At 46.9% G+C, this 18,839-nt stretch overlaps 1 protein-coding gene across 1 annotated transcript in view; it reads right to left on the reverse strand.

Annotated features, from left to right (window-relative positions):
* Nucleotides 1-17,804, reverse strand: part of LOC131466793 (calpain-2 catalytic subunit-like) — a 20,590-nt gene extending 2,786 nt beyond the window's left edge. Inside the window, exons 1-19 of the mRNA XM_058640241.1 lie at nucleotides 17,332-17,804; nucleotides 6,848-6,917; nucleotides 5,674-5,795; nucleotides 5,305-5,438; nucleotides 4,260-4,428; nucleotides 4,103-4,186; nucleotides 3,809-3,894; nucleotides 3,571-3,645; nucleotides 3,315-3,475; nucleotides 2,783-2,952; nucleotides 2,686-2,697; nucleotides 2,382-2,593; nucleotides 2,231-2,267; nucleotides 2,082-2,147; nucleotides 1,474-1,531; nucleotides 1,321-1,385; nucleotides 1,151-1,219; nucleotides 220-298; nucleotides 26-142 (exon numbers count right to left, since the gene is read on the reverse strand). Of these exons, the coding sequence (XP_058496224.1) occupies nucleotides 26-142; nucleotides 220-298; nucleotides 1,151-1,219; nucleotides 1,321-1,385; nucleotides 1,474-1,531; nucleotides 2,082-2,147; nucleotides 2,231-2,267; nucleotides 2,382-2,593; nucleotides 2,686-2,697; nucleotides 2,783-2,952; nucleotides 3,315-3,475; nucleotides 3,571-3,645; nucleotides 3,809-3,894; nucleotides 4,103-4,186; nucleotides 4,260-4,428; nucleotides 5,305-5,438; nucleotides 5,674-5,795; nucleotides 6,848-6,917; nucleotides 17,332-17,568 (2,023 nt within the window). The 5' untranslated portion in view covers nucleotides 17,569-17,804. The remainder of the gene's footprint in view (nucleotides 1-25; nucleotides 143-219; nucleotides 299-1,150; nucleotides 1,220-1,320; nucleotides 1,386-1,473; nucleotides 1,532-2,081; nucleotides 2,148-2,230; nucleotides 2,268-2,381; nucleotides 2,594-2,685; nucleotides 2,698-2,782; nucleotides 2,953-3,314; nucleotides 3,476-3,570; nucleotides 3,646-3,808; nucleotides 3,895-4,102; nucleotides 4,187-4,259; nucleotides 4,429-5,304; nucleotides 5,439-5,673; nucleotides 5,796-6,847; nucleotides 6,918-17,331) is intronic.
* Between the last annotated feature and the right edge of the window lie 1,035 nt (nucleotides 17,805-18,839).

The raw sequence follows: 18,839 nt of genomic DNA on the forward strand, positions 1-18,839 counted from the left end.
TGTGTGTGTGTGTGCGTGTACTAACCAAACATTGTCTCAAGACGAATCAAACAGCTGACAAAGTTGTCAAAGTCGATGGTGAGATCAGCTTCACTGTAACGAGCCACCAGGATCTGGTTTAGAGGATTGTTCAAACTGAAACCTGGAAACACAAACAGGTCAAAGGTCAGAGGTCAGACGTGTGACCCCCGGTATGATGCCACCACAGCTCCTTCTCACCTGCTTCGTCCACTGCTACTCTCATCTCTGACGAGCTCATTGTCCCCGACTGATCCACGTCCTTCTCACGGTAAATCTTCTGTCTCACACACAGGACAAGAGGACACAGAGACAGGAGGACAGAGAGATGATTAACTCACTTATTTGATGTTTACATTGTGGTCATTATGTTGCCCTCGTTAGAGCAACTTACGTCACATTTCACAATAACACCACATTGAGTTAATTTACTCCTTGATAGAGGCGTCTCACGTGAGCTAGCTTAGCGATGTTAGCTCAGCTGACATGACTCGTCAGTCGCATGCTATTCATTGTGGGTGGAGTGGATCAGTGGTTAAGACCGGTACCCTGTGTGCAAAAGACTTCATGGTCGCAAGTTCAACTCCACCCCGGCAGGTTGTACTCAATTCCCTTGTATGTCGCTTTGGATAAAAGTGTCTGCTAAATGACATGTAATGTAATAATTGTGAGATTGACGAGTGTTAATCAAAAGTTATCGTGCTGTTGGGAACAAAGTCCCCTCTGTTCATGTTTCTGATCCACGTCTGGCGAACATCGTGGTCCTGGACCGCAGACAGGGACACTCTTCATGAGGTAAAGCTTTGTGTAGTTCACATTCAGTTTTTATCCAAATTTGAAGCTTCCCACGGCTGTTGGAGCAGCCGAGAATTGTACTAGTACATCGTTGTCAAAATGAATGCTGCATAAAAAGTACAGGTAAAAGTAGAAATGTCCACTTCTCATGACAGCTCCCATTCAATCACACAAATACTGCAGGGAGACGCCACCGCAGCAATGGAGGCTTGTTTACTTCCGGTACTTCGTCGGATTCGTCTATACGTGTGATGAGGGGGCGTGGCTCACCTCTCTGATTGGAGGAAGTGTTGTTTGAGTGAACACACACTGAAGTGAGGTCGAAGGTCAAACTTACCAGATAGTTCTCGATTTTCGTCCAAAGAATTTTGAACTCGACCAGACCGAGTTTCCCGCTGCCATCTTTCTGCAGGAGCAGCGTTTAGGAAACTGATCACTGTGTGTGTATGTGTGAGAGAGTAGCACCCCCTGCAGACAGCCTGTGTTACTGCTGCGGTGGAAGGATACATCCAGCAGGTTCACCATGTTACGACATGTCACGAGGCTGAAGCCACTGGTCTCAATGTCAGATCCTGACACACACATACACACAAACACACAGGTTATGTGATGATAACATCAGGTGGGCGGCGGCCTCAGTGTTCATGTGTTCATTCTTACGTTTGGTCACAACTCTGTTGAGAATCTTCTGCAGCTCAAAGACGCTGATTTCACAATCCTGCGACAGAGACGTTATGTATGTATATATGTTACATAACATATGTTACGTTGTAGGTGTAACATATGTTACACAAACAACTTAACATATGTAACATATGTAACATATGTAGCATGTACAATGGAACATATGCAACATGCACAACGTAACATATGCAACATGTACAGCGTAACATATGTAACACATACAACATAACCGTGTTGGCAGCCCGTGGCCAAGTGGAAAGGGAACTTGACTTGTAAGGAGGGTCGCCGGTTCAAATCCCCCCCTGGCCAAAAAGGGCTGGGGTACCCAACCCCCAATGTAACATATGTAACCTGTACAACGTAACATGTAACAGCTTCTATGATGAGTGTGGACATGAGGAGAGAAATCACTCTAAGATTCTGTTCACTGTCTGGATGTTTCTGGTAAATAGTGTGTTAAATATTCTCTTCACATAAGGACTGTTCATTTGTTTCTCTTTTTTAAAAATGCTTTGCACTTCCAGGCCACCGTAGTCCACTAGCTATAGATCATGTGTAGGTTAATGTAAACATGAGCAGCTCACCCCCCCGGCCAGCTGACCAAAGAGACTCCTGAACCGATCGTCCACCTCGTCTTCATCCATCTCAATCTACACAGAGACATCATCATCATGATCGTTGTCCACTCACACAATATGTGCAATAGTCAAAGGTCAAAGGTCACTTTTCTCACCTTCTCCACTCTGGACTCGATGGGGTCATCCAACTCTCTGCTCACACACACACACACACACACATGCACACACACACACAGGTTAGAGGTGCTGCAGATCCTCCTGCCGCCTGCAGGTGCTGCTGTTCAGCTCAGTGTGTCAGTGACGTACTGAAACTCTGCCTGTTTCTCGGAGAAAACTCGGACGCAGAAGTCTCCATTCTTGTGCGGCTCAAACGTGGATGGGACGAGCAGGTACTCCCCCGGTGGCAGACAGAAGCGACTGCACACTTCACGCAGGTTGATGAAGGTTTCGGAGCGCGCGGAGGAGGCATGGCGTAGGAAGAAGTTCCTGTTCAGGTGGACGCTGCGCTGACCGCAGAACTGAGGACACGAGGAGAAGACACGAGAAGACTCAACAATCAAACATCTAACCTGAAACCTGAGACGCGGTGGTCATGCGGTGGTGTTCGTACCTCGTCAGGAACCTGAAACAGACAGAGGACCAGGATCAGAGAACCGTTGCTGCGAACTGGCGATGCCTTCCCGTTGATGACATCATCATGTGCTCACCTCATAGATGGCAAAGCCGACGGTGTGCATGTCCTCTCCCATCTTCCTCATGCGTCTGCGGTTCTTCTGGATCAGACCGACCACGAAGCTGCAGCCAGCCTCGCCGTCGTCCAGGTCATCATCCTCTTCATCCAACCTGATCAGGAACTGCGGGTTTGTCCAGAACGTGTCTGAGGTCACAAATGGAAGCATCAGAGAAACCTGTGGCACGGATCTAAGCCTGGCCCCAGACCTGGACCTGGACCTGGACCTGCTTAACCTCTATATGTTTCAGGCCCCGCCTCCTTCAGAAGAACACAGAGGCTGAACTCTGATCCTCACGTATCACATTACTGCTGTCGCCTAGCAACGATTGTGATCACTAACCTCCAATAACATAAAGGTTTAAACATTTTACATTTAAACATAAAGGTTTAAATGTAAAGGTTTAAACGTAAAGGTTTAAGTCTCCACCTGAACGTTAATAACTGGATGCCAGAGTGATGGTGCTGTGACACTGGAGGCGGGACTTCAGGTGGGTGTGGTCACTCACCGGGGAAGTTCCTGCAGCCTCCAGCGGTCGAGCCCCTCCTCCAGGTGCCCTCGTACGTGGACAACGCCCACTTAGAGACATCGTCGTCACTCAGAGCGTCAGGTGTCAGGTTACAGATTTCTACCCTCGAGTAATGACGCAGGAAATCAGAGAACGACATCCTGTGAGGAGGAGGAGGAGGAGGAAGAAGAGAAGCAGAGACGGTGTTAACAGCAGGACACTGTGATGTCTCTGGAGGACAAAGTCCAAAGTTTACCAGAATTCTCCGTCCTCTGAACGATGACTCAGTCGCTCTCTGTCCTCGTCACTGATTTGACGCCACTGCATGGAACTGAACAAACAAACAGATCAGATTAACAGCTGACTGATCAGATTAAAAGATGATGGATCATATTAACAGATAACTGATCAGATTAACAGATTACCACTGCGGCAGACAGAAGGGGGTGAGGCCTGCTCAGAAAGGTAGGTTTTACGGTGGCCATGTTACCTACTTGTCACTCCAGGCTCCGGTCCACTCCACCTGACCCCAGGGATTCCGGATCCGGATCAGCTTCTCCATGTCCCCACGGTACTCCACCTGCAAAGACAGTGTCATGGGATTGGACGACAAGGCTCCCCATGCCCCGCCTCCATCAGAGGCTAACGGCGTCTTCACGTGGTGTCGCGTGAGCGCCCCCTCATGTTTTCACAGCAGATTAATGACTAAAACAACGTGCTTCCTCCGCCCCTTTTCTCTCCGAAAACATCATCTACCTGTGATTATAAAGGGTGGGCGGGGCTCCTACCTCAGCTACACCTGTCACTGAGTAGGCGTGGCCTTTCACCAGCTTCTGAGAAGTGACAGCCTCTGAGTCGGCGGAGCTGGAGATCTGAGACACACATAGCACAGTTAGTGTTTGACATAAGAGCAGAACGCCCCCCCGTGGTCAGAGCGAGTCTCACATCAATGGAGCAGCCCATCAGAGAACCTCGATCCAGAGCTTTGTTCAGGATGTGGAACAGATGTGGACTTGGCTGACTCAGGTTGTGGACTTCAGCGATTCCTCCGGTGAAATCCTCAAAACCTTCAATGGTGGATCCTCCAGAGAGAGCCTCGTAACATCCGTTCACCCTGAGGACACATGAGGACACTTGAGGACACATGAGGACACATGAGGACAGATGAAGACAGATGAGGCCACCTTAAGACACATGAGGACAGATGAGGACAGATGAGGACAGATTAGGACATATGAGGACAGATGAAGACAGATGAGGCCACATTAAGACACATGAGGACAGATGAGGAAACATGAGGGCATGATGAAGACAGATGAGGACAGATGAAGACAGATGAGGACACATGAGAACAGATGAAGACAGATGAGGACAGATGAAGACACATGAAGACAGATGAGGACAGATGAGGCCACCTTAAGACACATGGGGACAGATGAAGACAGATGAGGACAGATGAGGCCACCTTAAGACACATGGGGACAGATGAAGACAGATGAGGACACATGAGGGCAGATGAAGACACATTAAGACACACGAGGACAGATGAAGACAGATGAGGCCACCTTAAGACACATGAGGACAGATGAGGACACATGATGCCACATTAAGACACATGAGGACAGATGAGGACAGATGAAGACAGATTAGGCCACATTAAGACACATGAGGACAGATGAAGACAGATGAGGATAGATGAAGACAGATGAGGACAGATGAAGACAGATGAGGACAAATGAAGAAACATGAGGACAGACAAAGACATGAAGACACATGTGGACAGATGAAGACAAATGAAGACAGATGAGATCGATGAGAACAAATGGAGACAGATGAAGACACATGCGGCCAGATGAAGACAGATGTAGACAGATGAGGACACATGAAGTCAGATGAAGACACGATGACAGATACACAGATGAGGACAGATGTAGACAGATGAAGACATATGAGAACAGATGAGGACAGATGAAGACACATGAGGACTTACTTGGCGTAGGCCTTCTCCAGCAGAGCGCTCCAGAACTCCGCCCCCTCTGCTGAGTGCACAAACATCAGCTCATCATCTTTGACTGGAAGACGGTCGTCCACCACCACGTCCACCCACTCCCCGAACTGCCACAACTACAGAGACAGAGGAGAGAGACAGAGTACAGAGACTGTGTACTCTTATACTTGTGTATTTGTGTACTCGTGTACTTGTGTACTTGTGTATTTGTGTACTGGTGTATTTGTGTATTTGTGTACTTGTGTATTTGTGTACTTGTGTATTTGTGTATTTGTATATTTGTGTATTTGTGTATTTGTGAAATTGTGAACTCGTGTATTTGTGTATTTGTGTACTTGTGCCCGTGTGTACCTGGAAGTGGAATATTCCGGCGTACTCTCCGTCCCTGAAGCTCTGTCCGTGTGGAACGACCCGGGCCAGAACTTCCTGGTTCAGGGTCAGAGATGCGATGGCGGCGAGCAGCCAGCAGTCACCTGGAGACACACACACAGGGGGCGGGGCCTAATGAGGCTGTGTTTATGCTTATATATCACATGACTGTTGGAATGTTTTCAAACACACGCCTAAAACAAAGAGGCGTGGCCTGTCTGTATATAAAATCAGAATGAGGTCAATAATCCAGCCCACACACAACACTGACTCATGAGCGATGTATTCACCATCACGCAGGTTTGAATCCTGCGAGCTCAACAGGATCTGCTCTCACGGTCGCTGGGTTGATGTTATACATGTTTTATTAGATAATAAAAAGATTGTTTTATATGTAGCTAACGCAACGTAGCTTTCAAGTAGTGTTGTGTGTGCGCTGGATTATTGACCTCATTCTGATTTTACATCTGCAGCTCTGTGCTTTGATTGGCTGAACTCTCCCAGGTGTGCTTCTGAGTTACTATGGAAACCTGTTGGACAGACACACATATGCAGACACATTCACACACACACACAGACATGCAGACACACACACACATGCAGACACATGCAGACACACACACACATGCAGACACACACATGCACATGCACATACACAGACACACATACACACACACTCACAAGCAGATACACACATGCAGACACACACACACACATGCAGACACATACACAGACACGGCGACACACACACACGCACGCAGACACACAGGCAGACACATACCCAGACACACACATACACACACACACATGCAGACACACACACACATACACAGACGCACACACACATGCACATACACAGACACACATACACACACACACGCAGACACACACACATGCAGATACACACATGCAGACACACACAGACACACACATGCAGACACATACACAGACACGCAGACACACACACACACACACACACACACACACGCAGACACACACATGCAGACACACACACACACATGCAGACACACACACAGACACACACATGCAGACACACACATGCACATACACAGACACACATATACACACACACATGCAGACACACACACACACAGACCTCTTCAGGACGTGGACTGCCTGTGGTTCTGGTTCTTACCCAGCGCTCCCTGACAGATGTCGGTCCTTGTTGCACCAGACATGATGAACTCAGGGTCAGAGGTCAGCTCCTAAACAACAACACCAACAATAGATCAGAGACTCTGGGCCCGTTTCAGAAAGCAGGTTTAGTGAAAACTCGGAGTTAGTTAACCCTGAGATGAGGGAAACTCTGGTTTTTTGGTTCCACAAAGCCAGTTCAGCTTAACGCTGAGTCAGTTACCCCGGCAACATACTCCGTGAACCTAACCTGCTCACTTAACTAACCCTGAGTTTCTCTGTGTCTCTTCCTGCTGAGCCTGAAGCATCTGTCTGACACTCCGTCTCATGTCCTCATTCATACAGTCGATATCAAAACATGTCTCAGAGCATTCACCTGCCAAATTACTGACATTAATGACATTTACGTCTTTAAAAACGTCGAAATCCCAATCAGATGTTACTTCCAGTGTGCGAACTGTACTGCGGGTTTCGGGGTGGGCTCACGTATATGGGGGGGGGGGGGTTGCGGGACGAACGCTTGCGCGTGCCTCAGAGTGAGGACTTGAGGCATATTTCCACCGGCTCTACTCGCCTCGGCACGGCACGACGCGGTTTAGGTACTGTAGTAACTCACGGGAGACTTCTTGCTGAACATGAGGGAAGGTTTATTTTCTTAAGGACGAACACAGTGTAGTCACGATCACATCATCTACATAGTACACAGCGCTTATTGTCTTCTTCACTTCTGTAACATGCCCAACAGGTAACTACTCGACTCATTGCCCCCCCTAGTGGACATGTATATACTGCGCTCAGTTCCCACAGTTATTACATCCCTCTCCCCTTAAGCAATTGCTATACAACTTCACTGGAACCTTATAACTGTCTTTAACTCCTGTTAAGTGCCAAACAACACTATTAAGTTTCCCTTAATTCAACTGAAAATCCTTAAGATAGCTGGGCAACTTAGTTTCCCTTTTTGACTGTCTTCTTACTGGAGTTGCATTTGTTACCGTTCTTTGTTCAGTCTCTGAGCTTCCTACAGCTTCAACAACTGCTGGCTCCTCCAACTGGTCACCACTGAATAGCACCTCCTCAGCTTCCAGCCATGCTTCATTTTTTTCATCAGCCTGACTTGGCCGACTAGCATCCTCAGGTTGGTTGCTGTTGCATTTCCCTGGTCTCTGGTGGTGAGTGTGAATCTGGTCCACATGTCTCCTCACTACTCTCCCATCACCCAGCATCACCTTGTAGGACACTGGTCCAGTCACCGACTCAATAATTCCCGGAATCCACTTGGGTCCTAGACTGAAGTTCTGGGTCATCACTGAGTCTCCTGTTTTGAACCAACGTCCTTTTGCCTTTTTATTGTGATCTTTTATCTGTCTTTCTTGGTATTCCTTCACTCTCCTGCTTAGGTCTGGGTGGATTGAATCCAGGGTGCAACGTAGCTTCCTCCCGAGAAGCAGCTCTGCTGGGGATAGACCTGTTGTAGTGTGAGGAGTCACTCTGTAGCTAAATAATATTCTGGCTACCTTAGCTGTCAGTGTGCCTTCTGGACATTTTTTCATCATTCTCTTGAATGTTTGTACCCCTCTCTCTGCTAACCCATTACTGGCGGCGTGGTAGGGTGCAGAGGTCACATGACGCATACCATTTTTGTTCAGGAAGTCTTTGAACTTGTCTGTTTAATTAAGGTGAAAGTTTTGTAAAAGATATTTTGTCTGCTAGGTCAAAGAGAAAGTTGTTATTGTTGCTGCTTTGACCTAGTTTCTATTGAGCCATCACCATCACCAGGTGAGAAGTTTCACTGGCAAAGGGGAGTGGCCAACACAGCTGAGTAAGATTTAAACCAGACCCAAACCAGCATTTGTCAGTGTGCATTTGGACTATCTGGGTATCTCATAGGACTACTGGAATTAAGCTAAGTATCACTTCTGTAGGTCTTTCTTATTTTGTTGCTATTTCAATAATTGCTATTGTATGTAGCTGGTTGCTTGACTTTTGTGACTTTTCACTTGTCTGTTTAATTAAGGTGAAAGTTTTGTAAAAGATATTTTGTCTGCTAGGTCAAAGAGAAAGTTGTTATTGTTGCTGCTTTGACCTAGTTTCTATTGAGCCATCACCATCACCAGGTGAGAAGTTTCACTGGCAAAGGGGAGTGGCCAACACAGCTGTAACTAATCAGCCCCTAATCAGGGAGTGGCCACTCAGCTGCAACTAATCAGCACCTAATCAGGTGTCTTTTAAGAAGCAGCACTGACTTTGAAGCGGCAGCTTCAGCGGCAGACTCTTCAGACGAAGACTCAGGAAGACAAAGACAAAGGAGTCTAAACCGGAGTCTAACAAGGAGGCTAACGGGGCTAAGTACCTGTCTGCAAGTGTTTTCGACCTTTATTTTACCATATGTGCCTTTTTTCCATTCCTGTTCATGTCTCTTCTCATAGATACTACAAACCTCACAATCACTCACAGCATCACCGTAACCTGTCCTCACTTATCTATCCCACCCGCTCCACACACATCCAACACCTTGTCGCAGGGGGCCTGTGGAACTGCCAGTCAGCTACCCGCAAGACTGAGTTCATCTCCGGCTTTGCTACTGAGCAATGCCTGGACTTCCTTGCTCTCACTGAGACTTGGATAACACCCTCCAACACAGCCACCCCTGCAGCTCTCTCCTCCGCCCACTCCTTCTCCCACACACCCAGATCCACTGGAAGAGGTGGTGGGACAGGTCTGCTCATCAACCCCAACTGGACTTTCACTCTTAACCCACTGCCACACTTCTCTTCACAGTCGTTTGAATTTCATGCTGTAACTGTAACTCACCCAGTCAAACTAATCATTATTGTCATCTACCGTCCACCAGGCCCATTGGGACACCTCTTGGAGGAACTAGATGTCCTCCTCTCAAACGTCCCAGAAAATGGCCCACCACTTGTTCTTCTTGGTGACTTCAACATCCAGTCAGAAAAGTCATCCGATCTACTATTTCTACTTTCGTCTCTTTCTCTCTCACTTGCTCCTTCTCCACCAACTCACAAAGCTGGCAACCACCTTGACCTCATCTTCACCAGAAACTGCTCCACCTCCGACCTCACGGTAACTCCACTTCATGTCTCTGATCATTTCTTCATTTCCTACTCTCTCCCACTCTCCCAATCTGATGATCTCATCTCATCAGATACTGCACTTGTCCGTCGCAACATTCGCTCTCTCTCTCCCTCCTCTCTCTCCTCAACTGTTCTATCAGCACTTCCTTCAGCTGACTCCTTCTCCCTCATGCATCCCAACTCTGCCACAGACACATTCCTCTGTACTCTGTCCTCCTCTCTTGACTCTCTCTGTCCTCTTACTTCACGGCGGGTTCGTAAGTCCTCCCCAGCCCCGTGGTTGTCGGACTCAGTGCGTACTGAGAGAGCCACGATACGGGCAGCAGAAAGGAAATGGAGGAAATCAAAACTCCCTGACGACCTGCTTTCCTATCACTCTCTTCTCTCCACCCTCACTGCCTCTATCTCTGCAGCCAAACAATCTTTCTATCAGACTAAAATTCAATCCTCTTTCTCTAACCCCAAAAAACTTTTCTCGATCTTCTCTAACCTCCTTGATCCCCCCACCCCCCCTCCTCCCTCCTCCCTTCTACCAATTCACTTTGTCAACTACTTCACAAAGAAAGTAGATGACATTCGCTCTTCTTTCTCAACCCCACCTCCTGATCTCACCTCTCTACCAACCACTAATTCAGCTCCTTCTCTATCCTCTTTCACCCCTCTATCTCAGGATCAAGTTCTTTCCCTAATAACCTCTGCCCGCCCCACCTCCTGCCCCCTTGACCCTATCCCCTCTCACCTTCTTCAGTCAATTGCTTCTGATCTTCTGCCTTTCCTCACCCACCTCATTAACACATCTCTATCATCTGGTTGCTTTCCGGACTCTCTTAAAGAGGCCAGAGTGACCCCCCTCCTTAAAAAACCCACCCTTGACCCGTCTGAAGTAAATAACTACAGACCTGTCTCTCTTCTTCCTTTTCTCTCCAAAACTCTGGAGCGTGCTATCTTTAATCAACTCTCCTCCTACCTTCACCGGAACAACCTTCTTGATCCTCTTCAGTCTGGTTTTAAAGCAGGTCACTCGACCGAAACTGCACTCCTTGCTGTCACTGAGCAACTCCACACTGCCAGGGCTGCCTCTCTCTCCTCTGTGCTCATCCTCTTGGACCTCTCTGCAGCGTTTGACACAGTTAACCACCAGATCCTTATTTCCTCCCTTCAAGAACTAGGTGTCTCAGGATCTGCACTTACCCTACTCTCGTCGTATCTTCAAAACCGAACATACAGAGTAACCTGGAGAGGATCTGTGTCGGAACCCTGTCCTCTAGCTACTGGGGTCCCTCAGGGTTCTGTCTTGGGCCCTCTCCTCTTCTCTCTATACACCAACTCTCTTGGTTCTGTTATTCTCTCTCATGGTTTTTCCTATCACAGCTACGCCGACGACACCCAACTCATCCTCTCTTTTCCCAGCTCCGACACAAATGTAGCAGAACGGATCTCCGCTTGTCTGACCGACATCTCTCAGTGGATGTCTGACCATCACCTGAAACTCAATCTCAACAAGACTGAGTTTCTTTTTCTCCCAGGAAAGGGCTCTCCCACCACAGACCTAACCATCACCCTCGACAACTCTGTGGTAACTCCGTCTCATACCGCAAGGAACCTGGGTGTGACACTTGATGACCATCTCTCCCTCACTGCCAACATTGCTGCAACAGCTCGATCTTGCAGATACATGTTGTACAACATCAGAAGGATACGGCCTCTTCTAACCCAGAAGGCGGCACAGGTTCTGGTCCAGGCTCTTGTCATCTCACGCTTGGATTACTGCAACTCCCTCCTGGCTGGTCTCCCTGCGTGTGCCATACGACCCCTGCAACTCATCCAGAATGCAGCAGCTCGACTGGTCTTCAACTTACCAAAATTCTCCCACACTACACCTCTCCTCCGCTCCCTTCACTGGCTTCCTGTAGCTGCTCGCATCCGCTTCAAGACTCTAGTGCTTGCGTTCCATGCTACAAACGGATCCGGTCCAGCCTACATCCAGGACATGATCAAAACCTACACCCCAGCCCGCCCACTTCGCTCTGCATTGGCAAACCGGCTCGCTGCCCCCTCACTGACAGGATCGCAGAGGCATTTACAGAACTCCAGACTGTTCACTGTCCTCGCTCCCAAATGGTGGAACGAGCTCCCCATCGACATCCGGACAGCGGAAAGCCTCCACATCTTCCGCCGCCGACTAAAAACACATTTCTTCCGACTCTACCTCGACTAAGACGATAACGACGACGACAAAAAAAAAAAAAAAAAAAAAAAAAAAAAAAAAAAAAATGTATCGCACTTATGACTAGCACTTCATAGTTTGATTTACTTGAAGCTCTTACTTACTTCTAGCACTTATTTGTACCCAAATGTTTAAATGCACTTATTGTAAGTCGCTTTGGATAAAAGCGTCTGCTAAATGACATGTAATGTAATGTAATGTAAAACTCGGTGCTGGTGAAACAAGTGCCATTATCAGACACCAACAACTCAGGCAGTCCATGGTTGCTAAAACTTGTACGCAGGCACTCAATTGTGGTGGCTGAAGTGGCAGAGTTCACTGGATACACGTCCATCCACTTCGAATGTGCATCAACAAGCACAAAAATCTTTTCCATAAACGGTCCGGCATAATCCACATGGATACGGCTCCACGGTTTGTCAGGCCAATCCCAGGGGTGTAATGGAGCTGGTGCAGGAATGTTGCGGTGCTCTTGACATGTTGTACAGCCCTTTACAGTATCCTCCACCTCTTTGTCCACCATACATAACTCCTAGCCAATGCCTTCATTCTGGACACTCCTGGGTGGCACTGATGAAGCTGCCTCATAACATTTCCTCGACCTGGATGTGGCACAATCACTCTCGAGCCCCATAACACACACCCATTCTGGATACTGAGCTCATGTTTCCTCACCTCATAAGGGGCAAACTCCTCCCCTTTCAGTTTTGATGACCAGCCAATTTGTACCATCTCCCGCACCCTCGAGAGTACTGGATCTTTGTCTGTCCATGCTTTCACTTGATCAGATGTCACCAGCGTGATGTCAGAGCTCTCTAGCATGAGAACTCTCCCTTCCAGTCTCTCCACTTCCACTTTTCCTGGTAAAGGAAGGCGGCTCAGAGCATCCGCATTGCAGTGATACTTCCCTTCCTTATACACTATCGAATATTCGTAGGCTCTCAAGGTTACCGCCCACCTTTGGATTCTGGGTGAGGCCATCTTTGGTACAGCTCGCATCTCACTGAAAAGTGACAACAAGGGCTTGTGATCTGTCACTATAGTGAAGTTCCGTCCATAAATGTACTTGTGGAAACGTTTTATTCCAAACATCACTGCTAATCCTTCTTTATCCAGTTGTGAATAGTTCTTCTCCGCTGCATTTAAAGTCCGTGAGGTGAATCCTATGGGCCTCTCCGTTCCATCTGGCATGTGATGTGACAGCACGGCACCTACTCCATACGGTGATGCGTCACATGAGAGCACAATGTCCTTCTCTGGGTCGTAATGCACCAGCACTTTAGCAGACTGCATCATTTCTTTTGATTTTTCAAAAACAACTTGTTGTGCCTCTCCCCACTGCCACCTTGTGTCTTTTTTTAGCAGTTTATGCACTGGAGCGAGAACAGTTGACAGATTGGGTAGGAACTTGTTGTAATAGTTTAACAGTCCAAGGTATGCCTTCAACTCTGTCACATTTGAAGGTGTGGGTGCCTCTTGGATTGCTTGCACCTTCTCATGGACTGGGTGCAGTCCTGTTGCATCCACCTTATGACCCAGAAAAATCACTTCCTCATTCATGAATAAGCATTTGGCTCTTTTAAGTCGCAGACCAGCTTCATCGAGCTGATTCAGCACCATGGACAGAGTCTGCAGGTGCTCTTGGTCGTCTTTCCCTGTGAGAAGAATGTCATCCAGAAAGATGGTGATACGAGGAATGCCCTGCAGCAGTCCCTCCATGGTCCGTTGAAATATCGCTGGGCTTGATGAAACACCAAAAGGTAGCACTCTGTATGTGAACAATCCTTTATGCGTATTTATGGTCACATACTTCTTTGCTTCCTCATCCAGGGGAATCTGGTGATAGGCATGACTCAGATCTAACCTTGTGAACTTCTGTCCCCCCGAAAGCGTAGCAAACAGATCCTCAATTCTGGGGATTGGGTACTGTTCCAGTTTTGAGATCTGATTTACAGTCAGCTTGTAATCTCCGCACAGTCTTACTGTGTCATCAGGTTTTAACACAGGAACCACAGGCGCGGCCCACTCAGCATGTTTTACTGGTTCAATAACCTCCTGAGAAAGGAGACGGTTTAGTTCAGCCTCAACTCTACCTCTCATGGCATATGGGACGGGCCTGGCTTTAAAAAACATGGGGACTGCTTCCTTGTCCACATATATTTTTGCTGGGGGGCCTTTAAATCTCCCGAGTTCCTCGTTGAAAACCTCCCCATACTCCACCAGTACCTCCTCCAAGGTCTCTTTTTTTACATGATGGATTTGGGTTTCTGGTCTCCCCTGTACCTCTTCTGAGGTTTCTTCCTGGACGTGATGGACCTGGGGTGCTGCTCTCCACTGTAAACCTAGCCTCCTAATCCAGTACCTACCTACCAGACTGGGGCCTGAACCTGCTACAACTACCACAGGTAAGTCTTGCACTCGCCCTTTGTGCTGCACCTTAACCACAGCTGCTCCCAAGACTTGTACTCTATGCCCTGTATATGTTCTGAGTCTCACCCGACATGGGCGTAGCTTTGGTGCCTCTTTTCCCCCCAAGGTTTTGAACACTGAGTGGTTCATGACTGTTACCCCACAACCTGAGTCCATCTCAAACTGCGTGTCCATCTCATTAACGGTCAGTGTCTCTATGAATGGCTCTTCTGCTGGTACATCAAGTTCATCTATTTTGTACAATGTGAACATGACTTCCTCTGTATCAATGCCCTCTTTGTCATCCTCCCCCTGGCTGACATAATTTGCTCCCTGAGTTCTCCCCTGCTTTCCTGTCTGTACACCACCCCCTCTAGTCTTTGAAATACTAGCTGGGCCTTTGGACCTACACACTTTCTGAATGTGGCCAACTTTACCACATTTGTGACAGGTTTCTTTAATAAACCTACAGTCCCCAGCCCTGTGCTGCTCACCTCCACACCTGTAACAAGCCTTATGCTGATGCTGCTGCCTGCCAGGGGTCTGCTGTGTTGACATTTTGTGCACTGCTTGAGGTGTCCTCATGTGTGATGGCGCAAACTCCAAAGATTGTAAGTCTTTTACATCTTTGCTGGCTGTCTCAATGGCCTGGGCCAACTTCAGTGCCTTGTCGAAGCTCAAATCCGGCTCCGACAGCAGTCGGCGCTGTATGCGGTCATCTCCGATGCCACAGACCAGTCTGTCACGTATCATTTCTGATAACTTGTCTCCGTAATTGCAGTCTTGTGCTAATTTCCTTAGAACAGCAACATATTCCATAACTGTTTCTCCATACTTTCTGTTTCTGGAGTTAAACTTGAAACGCTGCACAATCTCGCTGGGTTTGGGGTTGAAATGATCCTTTAATAACTTGACAAGTTCATTAAACGTCTTGTCTCCTGGCTTGGCGGGGCTGACTAAGTTCCTCATGAGGCTGTAAGTCTGACTGCCCACTGAACTGGGCAAAATAGCTTTCTGTCGACCTGCTTCGTCGATCTCATTAGCTTCAAAAAAATGTTGGAGCACTTCACAATATTCCTCCCACGTCTGGTTTTGGCTGTCAAAAGGAGCGGTACTCCCCATCATAGCTGCCGCCATGCTTTTTTAATTTTTTTTAATTTTTTATATGACAAAGTCCGGTTTATTTTGCTAACTTAGCAACTTAGCAGAGTCTTACTCATTCGTCTGCATTCACACGAGGCATTCACCGTACTTTATCCTCGTCGCCATTTATGTAGTAACTCACGGGAGACTTCTTGCTGAACATGAGGGAAGGTTTATTTTCTTAAGGACGAACACAGTGTAGTCACGATCACATCATCTACATAGTACACAGCGCTTATTGTCTTCTTCACTTCTGTAACATGCCCAACAGGTAACTACTCGACTCATTGCCCCCCTAGTGGACATGTATATACTGCGCTCAGTTCCCACAGTTATTACAGGTACATACTCAACTCAACACATCCATTATGACAAGTCTGTACGTCTTCTTGTCTTCAGTCAGCTCATATCCAACCTCCACACACACACATCACATCTTAATCACATCAATCAAAAAACATTATTTTGCCAATATTTTAGAGACGCCCCCAAAATCTCACAAATCATGTTTCCAGGGGAGCTCATGTGTCATTAAGGGGGGGTGAGAGGGCTGACTCCCCCGTAGTTCACAGCAGACTCTGTGTTCGTGTCGGCTCATCATCACTGTAGACTCTCTGTGGTACTGTAGACATTGTTGTGAAATGTTCTTGTCATAGATCACTGATCATGATGGAGAATATTTCTCTTTAACTTCACTGTAGTTTAGAAGTGACTTTTTAAATCTAGCTGCAGACGAAATCTTAATGTGCTTTGTTTATATTTACACATGGAAATAGATCCATAAGTAAACTATGTTTTCTCATCTTCAGTTTGTGTCTCGTCAGGTTACAGCTGAATAAATATTAAATGTAACATAATGGTAGGAAATGAAAGTCTGTTCAATGATGAATGAGTGGATTACGCCGGTTAAAATGTAATAGTGTTCATTTAATGACTCATCTCTTCACATAAATGTCATGGTCATTGGCATGTGTTAATATTTCTGCTCAACTGGATTAAAATGGAGTCTGTGCTCTTTGTTTACCCGTTGCCATGGTGAATCATAGTATCAGAGCTCCACTGACACTGTTTTCATTCCCAACACACACGCTTAACTCAGAGTGAACATACACAGAGTCGGTCAATCTAGAGTTAAGGTTTTAACTCAGAGTTTGTTGAACCTGCTTTCTGAAACAGGCCCCAGGACCTGGACCTGCAGCAGAGACCTGGACCGGGACCTGCAGCAGAGACTGGGACCTGGACCTGCAGCAGAGAGCGGGTGAACTGACCTAACCGGTTCTCTTCAGTGATTCATGAGCTGCCGTGCCCCTGTTTGTAATGGGCATGGCTTGTAAGTCACCAGGTGGAACCAGGTGAAACCAGAAAAAAAGGAAGTCAATTCTGTTTTGAGATGAGAGGCTGATTCTGATCCAGACCAAAAATAATCTGAATAATCTGACTTCATCATAAACAATGATAATAACAATAATAATAAAGTTTAAATCAAATTAAAACCCCGTCATTTAAACTTTAAATTTAAAATCCACACTTTTTTAAACGGAGTTCGGCATCGATGCAGAAGGTCTATGCCGAACTTGAATTTGAACCTGAACCGTTAGTTTCACTGACCGTGGGTCTCCTCCAGGACACTCCGCGGGTCTTGTAGGAGTTCGGACCCAAATCCTTAAATCCCAGGGACGAGGTCAGAGCCGGGAACGCGTCGTCCTGGAACAGCTGCCCGGTGTCGAAGCAGCGCTGCCGCAGAGTCTCATAGTCCTGGTTCAGGTACTTCACGGCCCGGGTGTTGGTGCCGATGCCCTGGTTCTTCTCGCGCTGATGCTGCAGAGTGGACGCGATTCCCGCCATGATGCAGGTGAGTGTGGACTGAAGATGAGGAGACAGATGGGAGTCCTCTCACCTGAGGACACGCAGGCACAGGTTAGACTTCTGGTGAGGACCTTCAAAATAAATGAGCTGCTGACGATCTCACCGCTCGACTGAGGACAAAATAAGACATTTGACAGAGACCAGGTCCAGGATCAGAGACCAGGTCCGGGATCAGCGACCAGTTCGCTGTAATAGAGGACATGGGGACACGTGTCTGTCTCTTCTAGATACTCAAGATGCTTTTAATTTGAAGTCTGGCGTTTTGACTTCCTGTTTACACGCGCGCACACACACACACACACCCTCAGACCACGCCCTTCCTGCTTCAGTTTGTTCTGTATTTCAGATTCTTTCAGCATTTGTCACTGTGTGAGTGTGTATGTGTGAGTGAGTGAGAGTGTGTGTGTGTGTGAGTGTGTGTGAGTGTGTGTGTGTGTGTGTGTGAGAGAGTGTGCGTGAGTGTGTGTATGTGTGTGTGTGTGTGTGAGAGTGTGCGTGAGTGTGTGTATGTGTGTGTGAGAGTGTGTGTATGTGTGTGTGAGAGTGTGTGAGTGTGTGTGAGAGAGTGTGCGTGAGTGTGTGTATGTGTCTCACAGCTCTTGTGGACGTTTATGCAGTCAGTGTCTGACAGTTTGAGCAGAAACATTAGTTCTGCTCCTCCTGCTCCTCCTCACAAAGGAGCAGATGGTGGTTCCGCTGCTGGCTCGTTGTCCTCCACGTCTCCTGTGTCTCCTCCATGCCCTTGCGCTGATGTTTCATCCTGGATGAGCAGCACTAACCTGAGCAGACACCGCCTCATGCTGCCCCCTAGTGGTGATAGTGGTATCATTCATACATACATACATTCATTCATACACATATATACAGACATATACATATATACATATACATATACATATATATATATATATATATATATATATATATATACACACACATACACACATATATATACATACACACATATACATTAATATATGTATATATACACATATATACATATATATATATATATATATATATATATATATATATATATATATATATATATATATATATATATATATATACACACACTTTCTAAACCCTGGTTTTTTCGCTGCAAGGCGAGAGTGCTAACCACTACACCCCCATGTGGCCCGATTTAAATAGGTGATATTATTATAATAATAAAAGTTAAACACAGGCTAAAGAGTTAAAAGCTTTTAAAATCTATAAAAACAGAACAAACATTTGTGTCTCTGAAAAAA

Source organism: Solea solea, chromosome 10, assembly GCF_958295425.1.
Source record: "Solea solea chromosome 10, fSolSol10.1, whole genome shotgun sequence".
Classification (NCBI taxonomy): domain Eukaryota; kingdom Metazoa; phylum Chordata; class Actinopteri; order Pleuronectiformes; family Soleidae; genus Solea; species Solea solea.